This window comes from Balaenoptera ricei, chromosome 5 (genome assembly GCF_028023285.1).
Source record: "Balaenoptera ricei isolate mBalRic1 chromosome 5, mBalRic1.hap2, whole genome shotgun sequence".
NCBI lineage: Eukaryota > Metazoa > Chordata > Mammalia > Artiodactyla > Balaenopteridae > Balaenoptera > Balaenoptera ricei.
Genome location: NC_082643.1, coordinates 8,990,928 through 9,007,490, shown reverse-complemented (window position 1 = coordinate 9,007,490; position 16,563 = coordinate 8,990,928). Strand labels below are relative to the sequence as shown.

At 39.1% G+C, this 16,563-nt stretch overlaps 1 protein-coding gene across 1 annotated transcript in view; it reads right to left on the bottom strand.

Annotated features, from left to right (window-relative positions):
- HERC6 (HECT and RLD domain containing E3 ubiquitin protein ligase family member 6) overlaps positions 1-16,563 on the bottom strand; it is a 66,488-nt gene that overhangs the window by 16,216 nt on the left and 33,709 nt on the right. The window contains 8 exon segments of the mRNA XM_059924325.1: positions 2,365-2,498; positions 2,830-2,912; positions 2,915-2,942; positions 7,593-7,641; positions 7,643-7,745; positions 11,526-11,715; positions 14,858-14,892; positions 14,895-14,936. Coding sequence (XP_059780308.1) covers positions 2,365-2,498; positions 2,830-2,912; positions 2,915-2,942; positions 7,593-7,641; positions 7,643-7,745; positions 11,526-11,715; positions 14,858-14,892; positions 14,895-14,936 — 664 coding nt within the window.

The following is a 16,563-nucleotide window of genomic DNA, read 5'->3' as shown; positions in this document are numbered from 1 at the left end:
AGGTGGGTCAAAAAATATCTTGCTGTGATTTATGTCAAAGAGTGTTCTTCCTATGTTTTCCTGTAAGAGTTTTATAGTATCTGGCCTCACATTATGTCTTTAATCTTTGAGTTTATTTTTGTGTATGGTGTTAGGGAGTGTTCTAATTTCATTCTTTTATATATAGCTGTCCAGTTTTCCCAGCACCACTTATTGAAGAGACTGTCTTTTCTCCATTGTATACTCTTGCCTCCTTTGTCATAGATTAACTGACCATAAGTGTGTGGGTTTATTTCTGAGCTCTCTATTTGGTTCCATTGATCTATGTGTCTGTTTCTGTGCCAGTACCATACTGGTTTGATTACTGTAGCTTTGTAGAATAGTCTGAAGTCAGGGAGCATGATTCCTCCAGCTCTGTTCTTCTTTCTCAAGATTGGTTGGGCTATTAGGGGTCTTTTGTGTTTCCATACAAATTTTAAAATTACTTGCTTTAGTTCTGTGAAAAATGCCATTGGTATTTTGATAAGGGCTGCACTGAATCTGTAGATTGCCTTGGTTAGTATGGTCATTTTAACAATATTGATTCTTCCAATCCAGGAACACAGTGTATCTTTCCATCTGTTTGTGACATCTTTGATTTCTTTCATCAACGTCTTACAGTTTTCAGAGTACAGGTATTTTGCTTCCTTAGGTAGGTTTATTCCTAGTTTTTTATTCTTTTTGATGTAAATGGGATTGTTCCCTTAATTTCTCTTTCTGATAGTTCGTTGTTAGTGTATAAAAATGCAACAGATTACTGTATATTAATTTTGTATCCTGCAACTTTACCGAATTCATTGATGAGCTCTAATAGTTTTTTGGTGGCATCTTTAGGATTTTCTATGTATAGCATCATGTCATGTGTGAACAGTGACAGTTTTACTTCTTCCTTTCCAATCTGGATTCCTTTTATTTCTTTTCTTCTCTGTACTGTTGCTAGGACTTCCAAAACGATATTGAATAAAAGTAGTGAGAGTGGGCATCCTTGCCTGGTTCCTGTTCTTAAAGAGAATGCATTCAGCTTTTCACCATTGGGTATGATGTTAGCTGTGGGTTTGTCATATATGGCCTTTATTAAGTTGAGGTGGGTTCCCTCTATGCCCACTTTCTGGAGAGTTTTTATCATAAATGGATGTCGAATTTTATCAAAAGCTCTTTCTGCATCTATTGAGATGACTGGATGGCTTTTATTCTTCAATTTGTTAATGTGGTATATCACATTGATTAATTTGTGGATACTGAAAAATCCTTGCATCCCTGGGATAAATCCCGCTTGATCGTGGTGTATGATCCTTTTAATGTATTGTTGGATTTGGTTTGCTAGTATTTTGTTGAGGATCTTTGCATGTATGTTCATCAGTGATATTGGCCTGTAATTTTCTTTTTTTGTGATATCTTTGTCTGGTTTTGGTATCAAGGTGATGCTGGCTTCATAGAATAAGTTCAGAAGTGTTCCTTACTCTGCAATTTTTTGGAGTAGTTTGAGAAGGACAGGTGTTAACTCTTCTCATAGCAGCATTATTTACAATTGCCAATATATGAAAGCAACCTGTGTCCATCAATGGATGAATGGATAAGAAAGATGTGGTATACATATACAAAGGAGTACTGTTCAGCCATAAAAAAGAATGAAATCTTGCCATTTGCAGCAACATGGATGGACTTGGAGGGCATTATGCTAAGTGAAGGAAGTCAGACAGAGAAAGACAAATACTGAATGATATCACTTATATGTGGAATCTAAAAAATACAACAAACTAGTGAATAAAACAAAAAAGAAGCAGACTCACAGATAGAGAGAACAAACTAGTGGTTACCAGTGGCGAGAGGGAAGCAGGGAGGGGCAATATAGGGGTAGGGGAGTAAGGGGCACAAATCATTAGATATAAAATAAGCTACAAGCATATACTGTACAACATGGGGAATATAGCCAATAGTTTATAATAACTATGAATGAAGTATAACCTTTAAAAATTGTGAATCATTATATTGTACGCCTGTAACTTATATAATATTGTACACCAACTGTGATTTAATTATTTTTAAAAAGGTTGATGGGAAATATTACAATGGAAGAATGTGTTCACCACCTGAACCCACTGATTAATCTCAGCATGAACAAAAGTGAAGCAACCAGAAATAATGTACTGAAGTATGGCGAGGTGAAAAGAAATTGGGCCTGGGATTTGCTTTAAAATATTATACTTCAGCAATAATAGTAACAATTACAAAAATAACAAAAATGATAAATGAAGAAAGTATGGCAAAATGTTAATGATGGCTGAAAATGTGTGCTGTGGTTTAATACAGCATTATCTCTATTTTGTATATGTTTGAACATTTTACATAATAAAAAAGTAAGACATACATATCAGCATTTTTATATGGGAATTAGCTTGCAATAATTTAATTTTGGAGAGCAAATTAAAGACAAATGGAAAATCACTGAAAATAATGGGACTGAGGTTTTCTGCAGGTATCTAATAATTAAAAAGAGATAATAGTTTTGATAATCAAAAGAAAAGGAAAACTTCGTTCATTCCTTTACCTCACCACCTTAAATTATTTACTTCCACACTTTTTAGAATTTGTAAGAATCTATATTAACTAGAAACAAATTTCTAGGAAAATGCGTTTGTTTTGTGACTGAAAGGTGTTTAAGTTTTCCATGATCATCTATTTTAGCAAATTCAGCACTGCAATGAGGAAATTTTCAAATCTTAATTTATCAAAAAAGATACCTACCTAGCTACTAATGTGTTCCCCCTTTAAAGTATGAAAAACTTCAGAAAGTAAAAATGATATTCTTACCAGGTTTTTATCCCTACAGATCACTCTTCTTCTCTCTTCATAGAAGTTCAACAAAGTGGATAGTTCATTTATGTTGAAAGTATTTCTGGCAGTTGACAATTAGCTTTGTTTACCTTAAAGAGAATACGACCTGTGATTTTCATTTTCAATCAATAAGTGATTTCATCTATTTTAAAATTTTTATTTATTTGTTTATTTATTTATGGCTTGTGTTGGGTCTTCGTTTCTGTGCGAGGGCTTTCTCTAGTTGCGGCAAGTGGGGGCCACTCTTCATCGCGGTGCGCGGGCCTCTCACTATCGTGGCCTCTCTTGTTGCGGAGCACAGCCTCCAGACGCGCAGGCTCAGTAATTGTGGCTCACGGGCCTAGTTGCTCCGTGGCATGTGGGATCTTCCCAGACCAGGGCTCGAACCCGTGTCCCCTGCATTGGCAGGCAGATTCTCAACCACTGCGCCACCAGGGAAGCCCTCATCTATTTTTATATATGCTAGCATATAGATAATTAGAATAGAGCTCTATAAACCCAATGCATTGGTCAATGATGAAGTAGAGTTCTAGAAAACTTCCATTTTTTGATCCATAATTTCTCCAATTTTTACAAATATTGTAAAAGATATAAAACATTGCCAGTGGAGATTAGTAAACCAATTCCTAGGGCACAGGTTCACTGGAAACAGTTTCTAGATCTTGAGGATAAAAGCACAAAACAATCTAAGGTACTTTTGACAAATTCATCCCTTTCTCTATGAATTAGTGAATATTAATTTAGCACACACTATTTATCAGGCATGAGACAAAACATATGCTAAAAATTGTCCTGGTTTATACATCGCTTACTGTCTAGAAGAGTAGTCAGCAAACTCTTAAAACCAGATAGTAAATATTTTGAGCTTCGGATCATACAGTTTCTGGTGCAACTATTCAACCCTGCCATTTTGTAGCATGAAACACCTTTAGACAATAAGTAAATAAGTGAGTATGGATGTGCCTCAATAAAATTTTCTTTATAAAAAAAAGGAGGCTGCCTATGGGCATAGATTGCCAAACCATGATCTAGTAGGTAAAAACAAGTAATCAGGCACCTAGGATACAGTTTTTATTGGAGAAGGACTTTAGGGGTTCGAGAAGGCTTCCCAGAAGAAGCAATGCTAGAAAATCAATGTTATAAATAAGCCTACATCACATCCAATTAATCCAAATTAATCCAAGAGATAGAAGGCAGGAAATAAGAAATCTACAAACATAAATTAAGGAAATAAAAAGCAGATGTATAGGAGAGAAGATCAACAAATTAACAGGTTGGGTCTTACAAAAAAACCTTCCTGGTAAGACTGAACGAAAAAAAAAAAAATAAAGAGGTAAATAACTAATATCAAGAATGAAAAATATGATGAAACTACAAATTGTAATGTCCACTTTTTCTAAACAAAAGGAGTCCATTACCAAACATCTTTTTAAGTCTTCATAAAGTTTCTTACTTTTTAAATCTCCAATTATTTTATGTCAAACATTTCCCTTTTACTTTTAAAAATATTTGACTCCTCAGGATTCTTTTTTTTTTTTTTTTTTTTTTTAAATAAATTTATTTATTTATTTATTTATTTTTGGCTGTGTTGGGTCTTCGTTTCTGTGCGAGGGCTTTCTCCAGTTGCGGCGAGCGGGGACCACTCTTCATCGCGGTGCACGGGCCTCTCACCGTCGCGGCCCCTCCCGCTGCGGAGCACAGGCTCCAGACGCGCAGGCTCAGCAGTTGTGGCTCACGGGCCCAGCTGCTCCGCGGCACGTGGCATCCTCCCAGACCAGGGCTCGAACCCGTGTCCCCTGCATTGGCAGGCAGAGTCCCAACCACTGTGCCACCAGGGAAGCCCTCCTCAGGATTCTTATTTGTCTTCTTAAAACTCTAATTGGCCATTCACAAAAGCATCAAAAACAATAAAATACTTAAGAATAAATTTAACCAAGGAGGTGAAAGATCTGTACACTGAAAGCTATAAGATTATGATGAAAGAAATTGAAGAAAACACAAATAAATGAAAAGATATCCAATGTTCATGGCTTGGGAGAGTACTGTTAAAATGTCCATACTACCTAAAGCCATCTATAAACGCAATGCAATCAGACAATGCAATTCAGACCCTGAATAAACAAATCAATCCTGAAAAGAAGAACAAAGCTGGAGGTATCACATGTCCTGATTTACAGCTATACTACAAAGCTATAGTAATCAAAACGGTATGGTACTGGCAGAAAAACAGACGAATAGACCTATGGAACAGAAACAAGAGCCCAGAAATAAACTCTCACATATTTGATTGACTAGTATATGACAATGGAGCCAAGAATACTCTCTGGGGAAAGAATAATCTCCTCCATAAATGCAACTGGGATAACTGGATAACCACATGCAGAAGAATGAAATTGAACCCCAATCTTACACCACTCAGAAAAATTATCTTGAAATAGATTAAAGACTTAAGCAGAAGACCGAAATCCATAAAACTCCTAGAAGAAAACATTAGGGGAAAGCTCCTTGACATTGGTCTTGGCAATGATTTTTTGGATATGACACCAAAAGCACAAGCAACAAAAACAATAATTAATAAATGAGACTGCATCAAACTGAAAAGCTTCTGCACAGAAAAAGAAACAATCAACAAAATGAAAAGGCAACCTATGGAATGGGAGAAAAAATTTTCAAACCATATATCTGATAAAGGATTGATATCCAAAATATATACAGAAAATATACAGAAGTCATATAAGAGAGAAAAAAAAAATCAAACAATCCAATTAAAAAATGGGCAGAGGAAGTGATATTTTTTCAAAGAAGACATACAGATGGCTAACAAGTACATGAAAAGGTGCTCAACATCACGAATCATCAGGGAAGTGCAAATCAAATCCACAGTATGGTATCACCTCATACCTGTTAGAATGGCTGTCATTAAAAAGACAAAAGATAAGTGCTGGTGAGGATGTGGAGAAAAGGGAACCTTTGTGCACTGTTAGTGGGAATGTAAATTGGTGCAGCCACTATGGAAAACAGTATGGAGGTTCCTTTAAAAATTAAAGCTAGAACTACCATATGATCCAGCAATCCCACTTTTGAGTATATATCCAAAGGAAATGAAATTACAATCTCAAAGAGATATCTACAGCCCCATGTTCATTGTAGCATTATTTAGAATAACCAAGACAGGGAAACAACCTAAGTGTCCACGGACAGATGAATGGATAAAGAAGATATGGTGTATACACACACACACACACACACACACTGGAATATTATTCAGCCATGAGAAACAAGGAAATCCTGCCATTTGCAACAATATGGACGGACCGTGAGGACATTATGCTAAGTGAAATAAGTCAAACAGAGAAAGACAAATACAGTAGGTTATCACTTATACATGGAATCTAAAAAAGCTAAGCTCATAGAAACAGAGTAGATTGGTAGTTTCCATAGTTGGGGGGGTGGGGGAAATGGAGAAATGTTAGTCAAAGGGTGCAAACTTCTAGTTATAAGATGAATAAGTTCTGGGGGGGGGGTGAAAAAAAAAAAAGATGAATAAGTTCTGTGGATCTAATGTACAGCATGGTGATTATATTGTAGTTAACAATATGTACTATATAGTTGAAAGTTGCTAGGAGAGTAGATCTTAAGTGTTCTCACCACAGTAAAAAATGGTAACTATATGAGGTGATGGAGGTATTAGCTAAAGCTATGGTGGTAATCATTTTGTAATGTATAAGCGTTTTACAATACATAAGTGTATCAAATCAACACGTTGTACACCTTAAACTAACACAATGTTCTATATCAGTTATATCTCAATAAAGATGGGAAGAAATACACTACTTTTTAAATACCAGTGCATTATTACTTCTGAAAAGCACTAACTTTTTTTTTTAATAAATTTATTTATTTATTTATTTATTTATTTATTTATTTTGGGCTGTGTTGGGTCTTCATTGCTGCACACGGGCTTTTCTCTAGTTGCGGCGAGCAGGGGCTACTCTTCATTGCGGTGCACGGGCTTCTCATTGAGGTGGCTTCTCTTGTTGCGGAGCACAAGCTCTAGGCACACAGGCTTCAGTAGTTGTGGCACGCGGGCTCAGTAGTTGTGGCTCGCAGGCTCTAGAGCGCAGGCTCAGTAGTTGTGGCGCACGGGCTTAGTTGCTCCGTGGCATGTGGGATCTTCCCGGATCAGGGATCAAACCCGTGTCCTCTGCATTGGCAGGCAGATTCTAAACCATTGCGCCACCAGGGAAGTCCCAGCACTAACTTTTGTACATAATATTTTCTCCTATTGAGATTGATATTTTGTGGTGAAATTTGCTTTGATTGCCAATTGAGCAATTTATATTTATAAAAGCATCTTACGTTAGCTAATTATTTTTCAACTAAACAATATCAATTTAATTATTTTATTTAAAATGCTCTGTCTCCTCCCTATCCTCCAATAATCATTAGGTTTATTAGTAGCTTTAGGTTACTTCTGGATTATGTTTTATTATGAAAATGCTGAATCATTCTCCTATCTGAGTATCTGTGCCTCTAATATATTATAGATAATATGTAACATATTCCACCAGCGTTTATCCAGTTAGCAAAACAAGCAAAATTCTGAATTATTAAGGGCTAAATAAAATATTTTCATTCTTGATGTGGAAAATAAAACAAAACAAGCCTCCAAATGACTAAGAACTAAGAGATCTTGATTTAGTAAAATGGTATATACATTCCTTTAAATGAACCCTTACCTTATACACTTCTTTCATCACTTCTAGAAGAGCTTTAACATTGTGGTCACTGAATGGTTTCAGTCCAACAAAACAGTTGAGAGACGATGGCAGTTTTAAGCATCTGGACCAGTGTGTTGAGAGAGGATTCTTGCAAAGATGCCCAACACTGCCCTGAGGGGTGTAAAATCAGCCATGATAAATATGCACCCCCCAAAAAACTCCCTCAGCTTCTAAGTTCTTTAATGTAAGAAATAGATCGTATTTTCCATTTCTGATGGCATAACCCATAAAATATCTTTTTGAAGGATAACATCCTGGACAACATTTATTACGCACAGATCTGGGAAAAAAATTTTTTTCCCTGATAAAGTATCTTTGGAATTAAAAGCTCAAATTCAGGTTTCTGAAAAAATTTGTTGATAGTTCATATTTATGCTTGATTACTTGATTGACTTCATGATTTTCAAACTGAAACTTCCATAGGGTATCTATAAAGTCTGAAAACATCCATAGGTGAATAAACAAATACAAATGCACACACATACACACACGACATATAATGTCATCAAGGACATTTTTAATCTGTAAAAAATAAAATAATATTATCTATGTTTTCAGACTTTATGAACACCTTGTATAGATGGATATATTTTAAAATTAGCTCAGTAACAATATTTTAATATCACTGAGGTTACAAACTGAATTTTTGTACCTTTAAAAGACAATTCTCAAAAACAAACATATCAACTGTTAAAATATATTTTCAAACTAATGTAACTAAAATAGTATGACCCAGATGCATGAAAGGCAGATTAAGTTAGCAGAGACTTCACAAATGGACCCAAATACACATGAGACTTCAGTATATGATGAAGGTGGCATTGCATATTAGTGGGGAATGAAACAGATCATTTAATAATGTGTGACAACTGGAAATTGATCCAGAAAAAAAATGAAGTTTAATCAAGATAAACTCCATATAGTTCAAAGATTTAAACATAAAAATGAAACAATGTGGGGGAGGGATAAGTTGGGAGATTGGGATTGACATATACACACTGCTATATATAAATTAGATAAATAATAAGAACCTGCTGTATAGCACAGGGAACTGTACTCAGTACTCTGAATGACCTGTATTGGAAAAGAATCTAAAAAAGAGTGGATATACGTATATATATAACTGATTCACTTTGCTGTACAGCAGAAACTAACACAACATTATAAATCAGATATAATCCTATAAAAATCAACTTAAAAAATGAAACAATAAAAATTCTAATAGGAGCACGGGAAATCTTTAAATTTCATCATGAGGTAAACTTTTTGAGGTATGACCCAAATTTAGAAACCATAAAAGAAAATGTTAATATAGTAGCCTGCATAAAAATGTTTAAAAATAATTATGCATGGCAAAAATACCACAAAGTAAAAAAAAATTTTAGTAACCTAAAGAAAAAAATTGCAACTCATACTGTGGATAAAGAATTATCGTATATGTATAGCTGATTCATTGTGCTGTACAGCAGAAACTAACACAACATTGTAAAGCAACTATACTCCAATAAAAATTAATTTAAAAAAATAAAATAAATAAGTGATATGGGAAGATGCTGCAAAAAAAAAAAAAAGAATTGTCTTAGTAGTTTAAAAGCTTCTAAATAAAAAAGAAAGAAACTAACAACAAATTGAAAAATAGGTAAGGGGGAGAACTGATAGCTTCTAGAATATGATGTACAAATGGAACTGAATATAGCAAAACCAGCACAACTTCATTCATAATGAGAAAATTCAAATTCAAATTAAGAGATTCTTGGGGACTTCCCTGGTGGCTCAGTGGTTAAGAATCCACCTGCCAATGCAGGGGACACAGGTTTTATCCCTGGTCCGGGAAGGTCCCATATGCTGCGGAGCAACTAAGCCCATGAGCCACAACTACTGAGCCCGCGTGCCACAGCTACTGAAGCCCACGCGCCTAGGGCCCATGCTCCACAACAAGAGAAGCCACTGCAATGAGAAGCCCGCGCACCGCAACAAAGAATAGCCCCTGCTCGCCGCAACTAGAGAAAGTCCGCGGGCAGCAACGAAGACCCAATGCAGCAAAAGAAAATAAATTTAAAAAAAAAAAAAAAGAGAGAGATTCTTGGGAATTCCCTGGCGGTCCAGTGGTTAGGACTCCACGCTTCCACTGCAGGGGGCCCAGGTTTGATCCCTGGTCAGGGAACTAAGATCCCACAAGCAGTGTGGCCTGCCCCCCCCCAAAAAAAAAGAAAAAAAAAGAGAGATTCTTCTTTTCAGAATGGTATAGACCAAAGTTTGGTTCACACTGTGGCGAAGTGTGTGGGCTGATGCTCTCATATTGATTGAGTGTAAACTGGTGCATCTTCTGTCAGAGCTATGTTGCCCAATTCCAAGGGTGACAGTATGAATGGTAACCACTTAGAGTTGGACAACATGGTGGCCCTGACTTCTGTGGAGGGCCATTTGGCAAAATCTCTCAGGATTTAAAACGCACATACAATTTGACCCAGTAATTTTGCTTTCTGGACATTTCCCTGCCCGTGTAAATTTATGTATGTACAAAGAAATGCATGTTACAACAACTGTTATAATAGCAAAAATTTATGTACATCCTCCCAATAGAATACTACTCAGCCATTAAATGGAATGAGGCAGTCGTATAGGTGCTGTAACATAATGATCTCCAAGATATACTGTTTAGGGGAAAAAAGCAAGTTGCCAAAGCATGTATGCTACCATTTTTAAAAAGATTTATTATTTCTATATGTTTTTATATATAGAGAGAATATCTTTCAAAGGTTACACAAGAAACTCTACTCTGTAACTGCTTTCTGGGAGGGGAACTAGGTAGCTTATGATTCACTGTACATTTCACCTTCATACCTTTTAAGCTTTGGACCTTGAACATTAGCTCAAAGTTGTAAAAGGATATCCCATGGCATTGAATAAAATATAAAACAAGAACACAAAGCTAAACATTTTTTTCCTCACCTCTGGTCAAAATGTCTAAAGTTTTAAAACAACATAACGTTTCAAAGTATGGCTTTATCTTGACTGGATACTCTATGGTTATTAAATTCTGATGTCAAGGCCATGACCAAGTCTAAGAACTACACAAGCTTTGTGACGACAGAGTAATGATTATCATAGCTTCGAAACCGTGCGGGACCCTGTGGGGCGCTCCCAGGTACAAAACGCTTTCCGCGCCTCCTGCTTCTTGATTGCAGGAAAAAAGGCTTCAACCTCCGAGACCTTCCCTGAGTTCCAAAGGGCAGATTCAAACTGTTACTAACTAGGAAGTGAGGGAACGCAGAAAGGAAGGAAAGCCAGTCAGGAAACAATAGTGCAGAGATGGGGCAGGGTCCTGGTTCCTCCCCAAGGGATATACAAGACAGTCTGACACATATCTCTGAGTGCTTCCACAGGAACTAAGACCCCAACCCAGGTGGAAGATGGTAACTTCAGGCTGACCATAAGCACTTGAACCCCAGACTGGTTACAACCAGAAAGCTGATGACTGAGGTTCCTAGAGCACCATCCTGTTACCTCACCACCAACCAGTCAGAAGAAAGTCACACACTCTGCAGCCCTCCCTGAAAATTTGCCTTTAAAAACTCTTCCCTGAGACCCATCAGGGAGTTTAGGTCTTTTGAGCATAAACTGCCTGTTCTCCTTGCTTGGCACTTGAAATAAACCTTTCTCTGCTCCAAACTCCAATGCTTCGGTTTGTCTGGCCTCACTGTGCATCAGGCACACAAACTTGGATTTGACAATAGCTTTAGGTTAATGTTTTCAATAATGCACATACCACATATTCAAACAATTGTGTAGTATTTTGCAATCTATCTAAAATTTGCTACAACTTCTACTTCAGACAGTGACTCTCTATTGAGGATACAGATAAAGTGACATAAAGGTAATCACACTTACTCAGGACTTGTGAAGATTGGCCAGTCATGTGATGAGCGGCCTCTGCAGACGGAACCACCAGAGTCAACCAGTTCTTAGGATCGTGCACGACAGGACACTCCGGGGGCAGAAGCAAGACTGACAAAGCTTCTTGGCGTGGAGAACGATACGGAAGAGCTCTGAGCGGAGGATCCCTGAGACGTGTTGTCATCTGTGGTCGAAACGGGATCAGGGAGAGGCCCAGGATATATTAGACACAGAGTATTATAAGAAAGAAGCTATGGGACCAGAGGTTTCATGGCCACTATGTTCCAAATGGAATAATCATTTAGTTTTCCCCGAAACCTACTATTCAAACTCCATCACTCCTTGTATCCCAAATGCCCCTGAAGTAGTATGTGAGAACCATCCGCCCTATTTTATACTGGGGTGAATGAAAGAAATAAAGTGAAATCACATGCCTGGACATACTGAATGAATCACAACGAACGGTTGCTCAATTAGAAGGGATCCATATCCAGATCTATCTGACCTAACATTCTACCGCGGCAGAGAAAACGCCGTATGTTCACCTCGCCAATCCTATGTCATCTTCCTCCGGGGCTCGCAGGCAGATGGCATTGCCCAGCCCCCGCTGCACTTAGGTGGGCCCATGTGACCGGGTTCTAGCTAACAGAACGTGAGGGAAGGCGACGTGTGACACTTCCAGGCTTGGCCCCTAAAGCCTCCCATGTGACCTTTCATACCCTCTTTCCCCATCTGCCAACCAACACAAAAGACCTACTGGAGAATTTCATGGCCCTGAGGCCTAGAATGACAGAAAGGAGCCTGAGTCACCCCTGAATGAACCTGGGCAGAGGGGGAGAAGGGTAGTAGAATTTGCCACCCCCAAATATGCCACTCCAACATGAGGGTTATTTTAAGCTGAAGGCAAGTGAAAAAAAGCAGACACAGAATGAGCTCTCTGGCCTCTCCCATCTACCTGAAAACAGAACATAAATTCCCCTTGTGAAGGTGCCCTCCCGTCCCCAGCTTCCCGCACCAGGAAGGGGATAACAACCTGACTAGCAGAGATAGCCGGCGCTGAGGGAGACTCTACACCACACACCTTACTCACTAGCCCTTACCCACCATTGCTTGCTTCGTGTATTTTCCTTCCCACCATTTGCCAACCCAGAAGCTCCAGGTCCATATCTTTTGTCTTCTCGCTTCTCTACAAAATTACTGTTCTTCGCTAAGATGCTTTAGAAGCCCAAATTCTAACCACTCCTTAAAGTTACTCATCGCTGAGTATTTCCCTGTGTAAGTGGGATGCACGTGTGAATAAACCTGTTTTTCTCTTGTTCATCTGTCTTTTCTCAGTGTGATCTGTGAGGCCCCAGCCAATGAAACTAAGATAAGGAGAGGAAAAGTAATTTTTTTCCTTCCCTACAGGTGCCTCCTATCTCAACCCGCTTTGGACTTTGGTGTGAGAAAAAAAAAAAAAATCTTCACTGTGTGAATAGGCCGTTGAGATCTGCAAGTTGTCTGGAGGAGCTTATGTCTGGAGGCGGTGATCAAGAGGACGCTGACCCTCAAACTGGACCTGGGCAGTCAAATGCTCCTCACCCACTCCCGTGTGTTTAGAGTGCATGCCCCGCCCCCTGTGCCCATAGTGGGAGCTTTCCCAAGGATGCAGCCTCGAGAGGGTAAGGTGCTGCTGAGACCATCTGGACAGTCTATGTGACCGAACCCAGCAGTTAATGCCTCTATGTGAACTTCAGGATTCTGGCGGGCGGGTGCAGATCTACTCATCTTGCGGCCACCCAAGACAAGCCTTGCAAGTTCCCTTGCTTATTAAACCTGCTACCTTCCAATCTGGAGGGGCTGCCTCTTTCTTCAGTCTCTCCTTGTCCTCTGAGCACAGGGGCCGGTTTCTGAACCAACGGCTTATGTATTCTCTCTGACAGATCTTAGATACTCTTAACTGTGAGTATCTGCCTCTACGTGTCCTAAGGGTTAAGTAAGGTGATTCGTGCAACAATAAACTGTGAAGTACTGTATAACATTATTACATTGATGTTCTTACAATTTGTGTTTTCATATATCCAGAAGAACATGACTTCTGTGGGATGCTAGTAGGTGTACATGGGAAAACAGTGTCACAAAGTCAAATAACTTTGAGAAATATAGGGTCAAAGAAGCTAGATTTCTTTCAGTATATGACATCATCTTTGCTTTACTTATGTGCATCACAACTCCATAACAGTATGCAGTGTTCTTAAAGCTGCTTCACTAAGAACCCCTCTTCATAGAGCATTCTGTGAAACTAATGTTTCTTAGAACTCGCACTGGGAATAGCACCCCAAGTGATCTCCCGCATAACCTAAATATTTATTTTAAAAATATACCTGATCACATTTACTATTCTTACTTTTTCATCTTGAAAATAAAAATAGGGACTTCCCTGGTGGTCCCGTGGGTAAGACTAAGCGCTCCCAATGCAGGGGGCCCAGGTTTGATCCCTGTTCAGGGAACTGGATCCCACATTCATGCCGCAACTAAGACCCGACGCAGCCAAATAAAATATAAATAAATAAATAAATATTTTAAAAAGTAAATAAATAAAAATAGTTTCTACTGCATATTAAGGAACACTCTCTCCCTTTCCCTTCCAAATGTAGGGACCCAAAACGGTATAAGGATGATTTTCAACTGAAGACGTCAGAGATAGAGCTGTTGTGGAAAGAAGCCTTCAAAGCTTTCCTCATCTCACTAAAGGCAGAGGCTTCGAAGAGTGAAGCAGCTATAAATCCTCTCCTGGGTGGGCAGGCAAGCGAGCTTCACTGCCAGGAAAAAGACCCCACACTTGCACTTGGATGAGAAATTGCAGAAACAAACATTATCACAAGCTATCCTATCTTCCATGTGTCCCCGTAAAAGCCCATCTGTCTCCCAATGGAAATTGTTTCATTTATTTCTCCCCCTTCCCTAACCTTGGTATATAAACCCTCATCCCTAGCTGCTCTTCACGAGTAGAACTTTTCTGTTAATCTGTCTATTCTTAATCGGTGGGTCCCAAAACATATGAATCCCAAACTAGTACTCTTTTCATAAGTTATACCTCTCAAGCATTGTTTTTCTCAAACTGAAAATAAAAGTACTGTATCTACTGTACATTTAAGCATGCAGTAAGAAAATAAATGCCAGCGCCTAATACAGCGTCTGGCATATAGTAACCTCATAATAAACACTAGCCCCTCCCCTATCACACTTCCATCTCACTCAACTCCTAACAAAAGTAAACTGTAATCATATTGGTTCCTGTAAAGAAATTCTATTGATCTCTTTCTCAAGTGAATATTGGTTATTACCATAGAAGAAATCCATTCTTTTTTTGTTAACTGCTCGCCATTTCTAAGTCCACATCAATGGAAATAGTTTCTCCAGATTCTCTTTGGATACAAGACATGCAAAAAAAAACACATAAACAGATGTAAAGGAATATTTCTAACTTCATATATCATCATGTATAATTTTATTTTACTACATATCATATATTATCTTTTTTCTTAAAGCTTGCATTCTTTCAAAATAATCGATTTACTTGGCACACAAAAAAATGATAAAATCTATGTCCTCCTAAAAGAGAATAGGTAACAATTTATTATCTCAAGTTTGGGCTGCAATAATAGCAAAAGTTTACATGTTGCGTCTGAGAGCTGAAACCATTTACCCTCACACTCAGCCTGCGCACTGAGAACTGAAACTCCCTAACCCCACCTATCTTACCATCTGTATTTACATTACTTTGGGATTCCACTGTTTCATTAGCATGACTTTACTATTCCAAGACACCTTTGCCCAAGCAAATGGCTTGATTGTTCATTTTAGGAACTTCCTGAAAAGACCCATTAACTCTACCACGGGAAGCAATCAACAGTTTACGCCCTAAAATTCTTCGCATCTCTTGCCTCAAAATCCTTGCCTTGCTGTTTCCAACCGTTCCCGGATTGTAGTATCTTTCCTCAATCCTGATGAAGTCCCCAATCCTCCCCTCCCACACTGAGAGACCTGCCTTAATCCAAACTGCTGATTTAAAAAAATTCAGACCTGGCCATTCCCCTCAGAAATACTGCCAAGGCTCTGTCTAGGTGTGGCATCTCCCTGGGCTGTGTTGGTAATATTTCAAGAACCTGCACTCTGAAGGACGGTTTGTCTTTATAATGTACTATTACATATTTCATGCTTGCTAAGATTAACCAATCAACTGTAATACTAGGCCTAAAACATTTATGCAACTACCAAAACAGAGTACTGTAAATTTCCCTGTAAACTAAATTCTCCTTTGCAGCCTTTGGCGTCTTCAGATCAAACCTTGAGGTTTATCACTCCTGGGAAGGGGACGTGGATACACTGACACTTTAGAAAGATAATATTCTTAGTGTAGAAAGGATTCTCCTCTAGGTAATGAGAATTAGCTTGAGGCTGCAGTGGGGGAGAAACAGGACACATTGCATGGTAGAGTCCCCTCCTTCCTAGGCTAGAAGGATGGCAAGAGGAGGAAGGCAAATGGGAGAGGAAGCCGGCAGAGGGAAGCCGTGTCTTGACTTCTCACCTCCTGCCTTTGGCCGGGATACGCAGGGATGAATAGAGGTGCCTCTGGGGACTCTAGAAGGATAACTGCCTCATGAGCTGCGGGCGGCACGCATGACACTCATCTTCCCCGGGCTTCTCTGGTTCCCAGGTGAATCTGCTGGACCCAAGAGTTCCTCCAGTGTCCCTGAGGAGTGGCTGGGAACGCAGCTGGGTTAAGAGCCAAAGGGACAATGGGGGGGGGGGGGCGGGGAGGGGAGGGCAGGTTACTTAGAGGCTAGAAGTACCTGCAACAGGGGTTAAGCGAATAGTGAGTACCGCCTAGCGGCGGATGTGAACAGCTATCTTCCGAACCAGTGAGCCAACCTGAGGCCAAGTCAACAAGGGAGGGACAGGGCCTGACCTAGCGAAGGAGGACCGGGATGAGTGACACCAGCTGCGGACAGACCTGCAGGGCACCGGCCTCCAGAGAAGACAGAGGGCA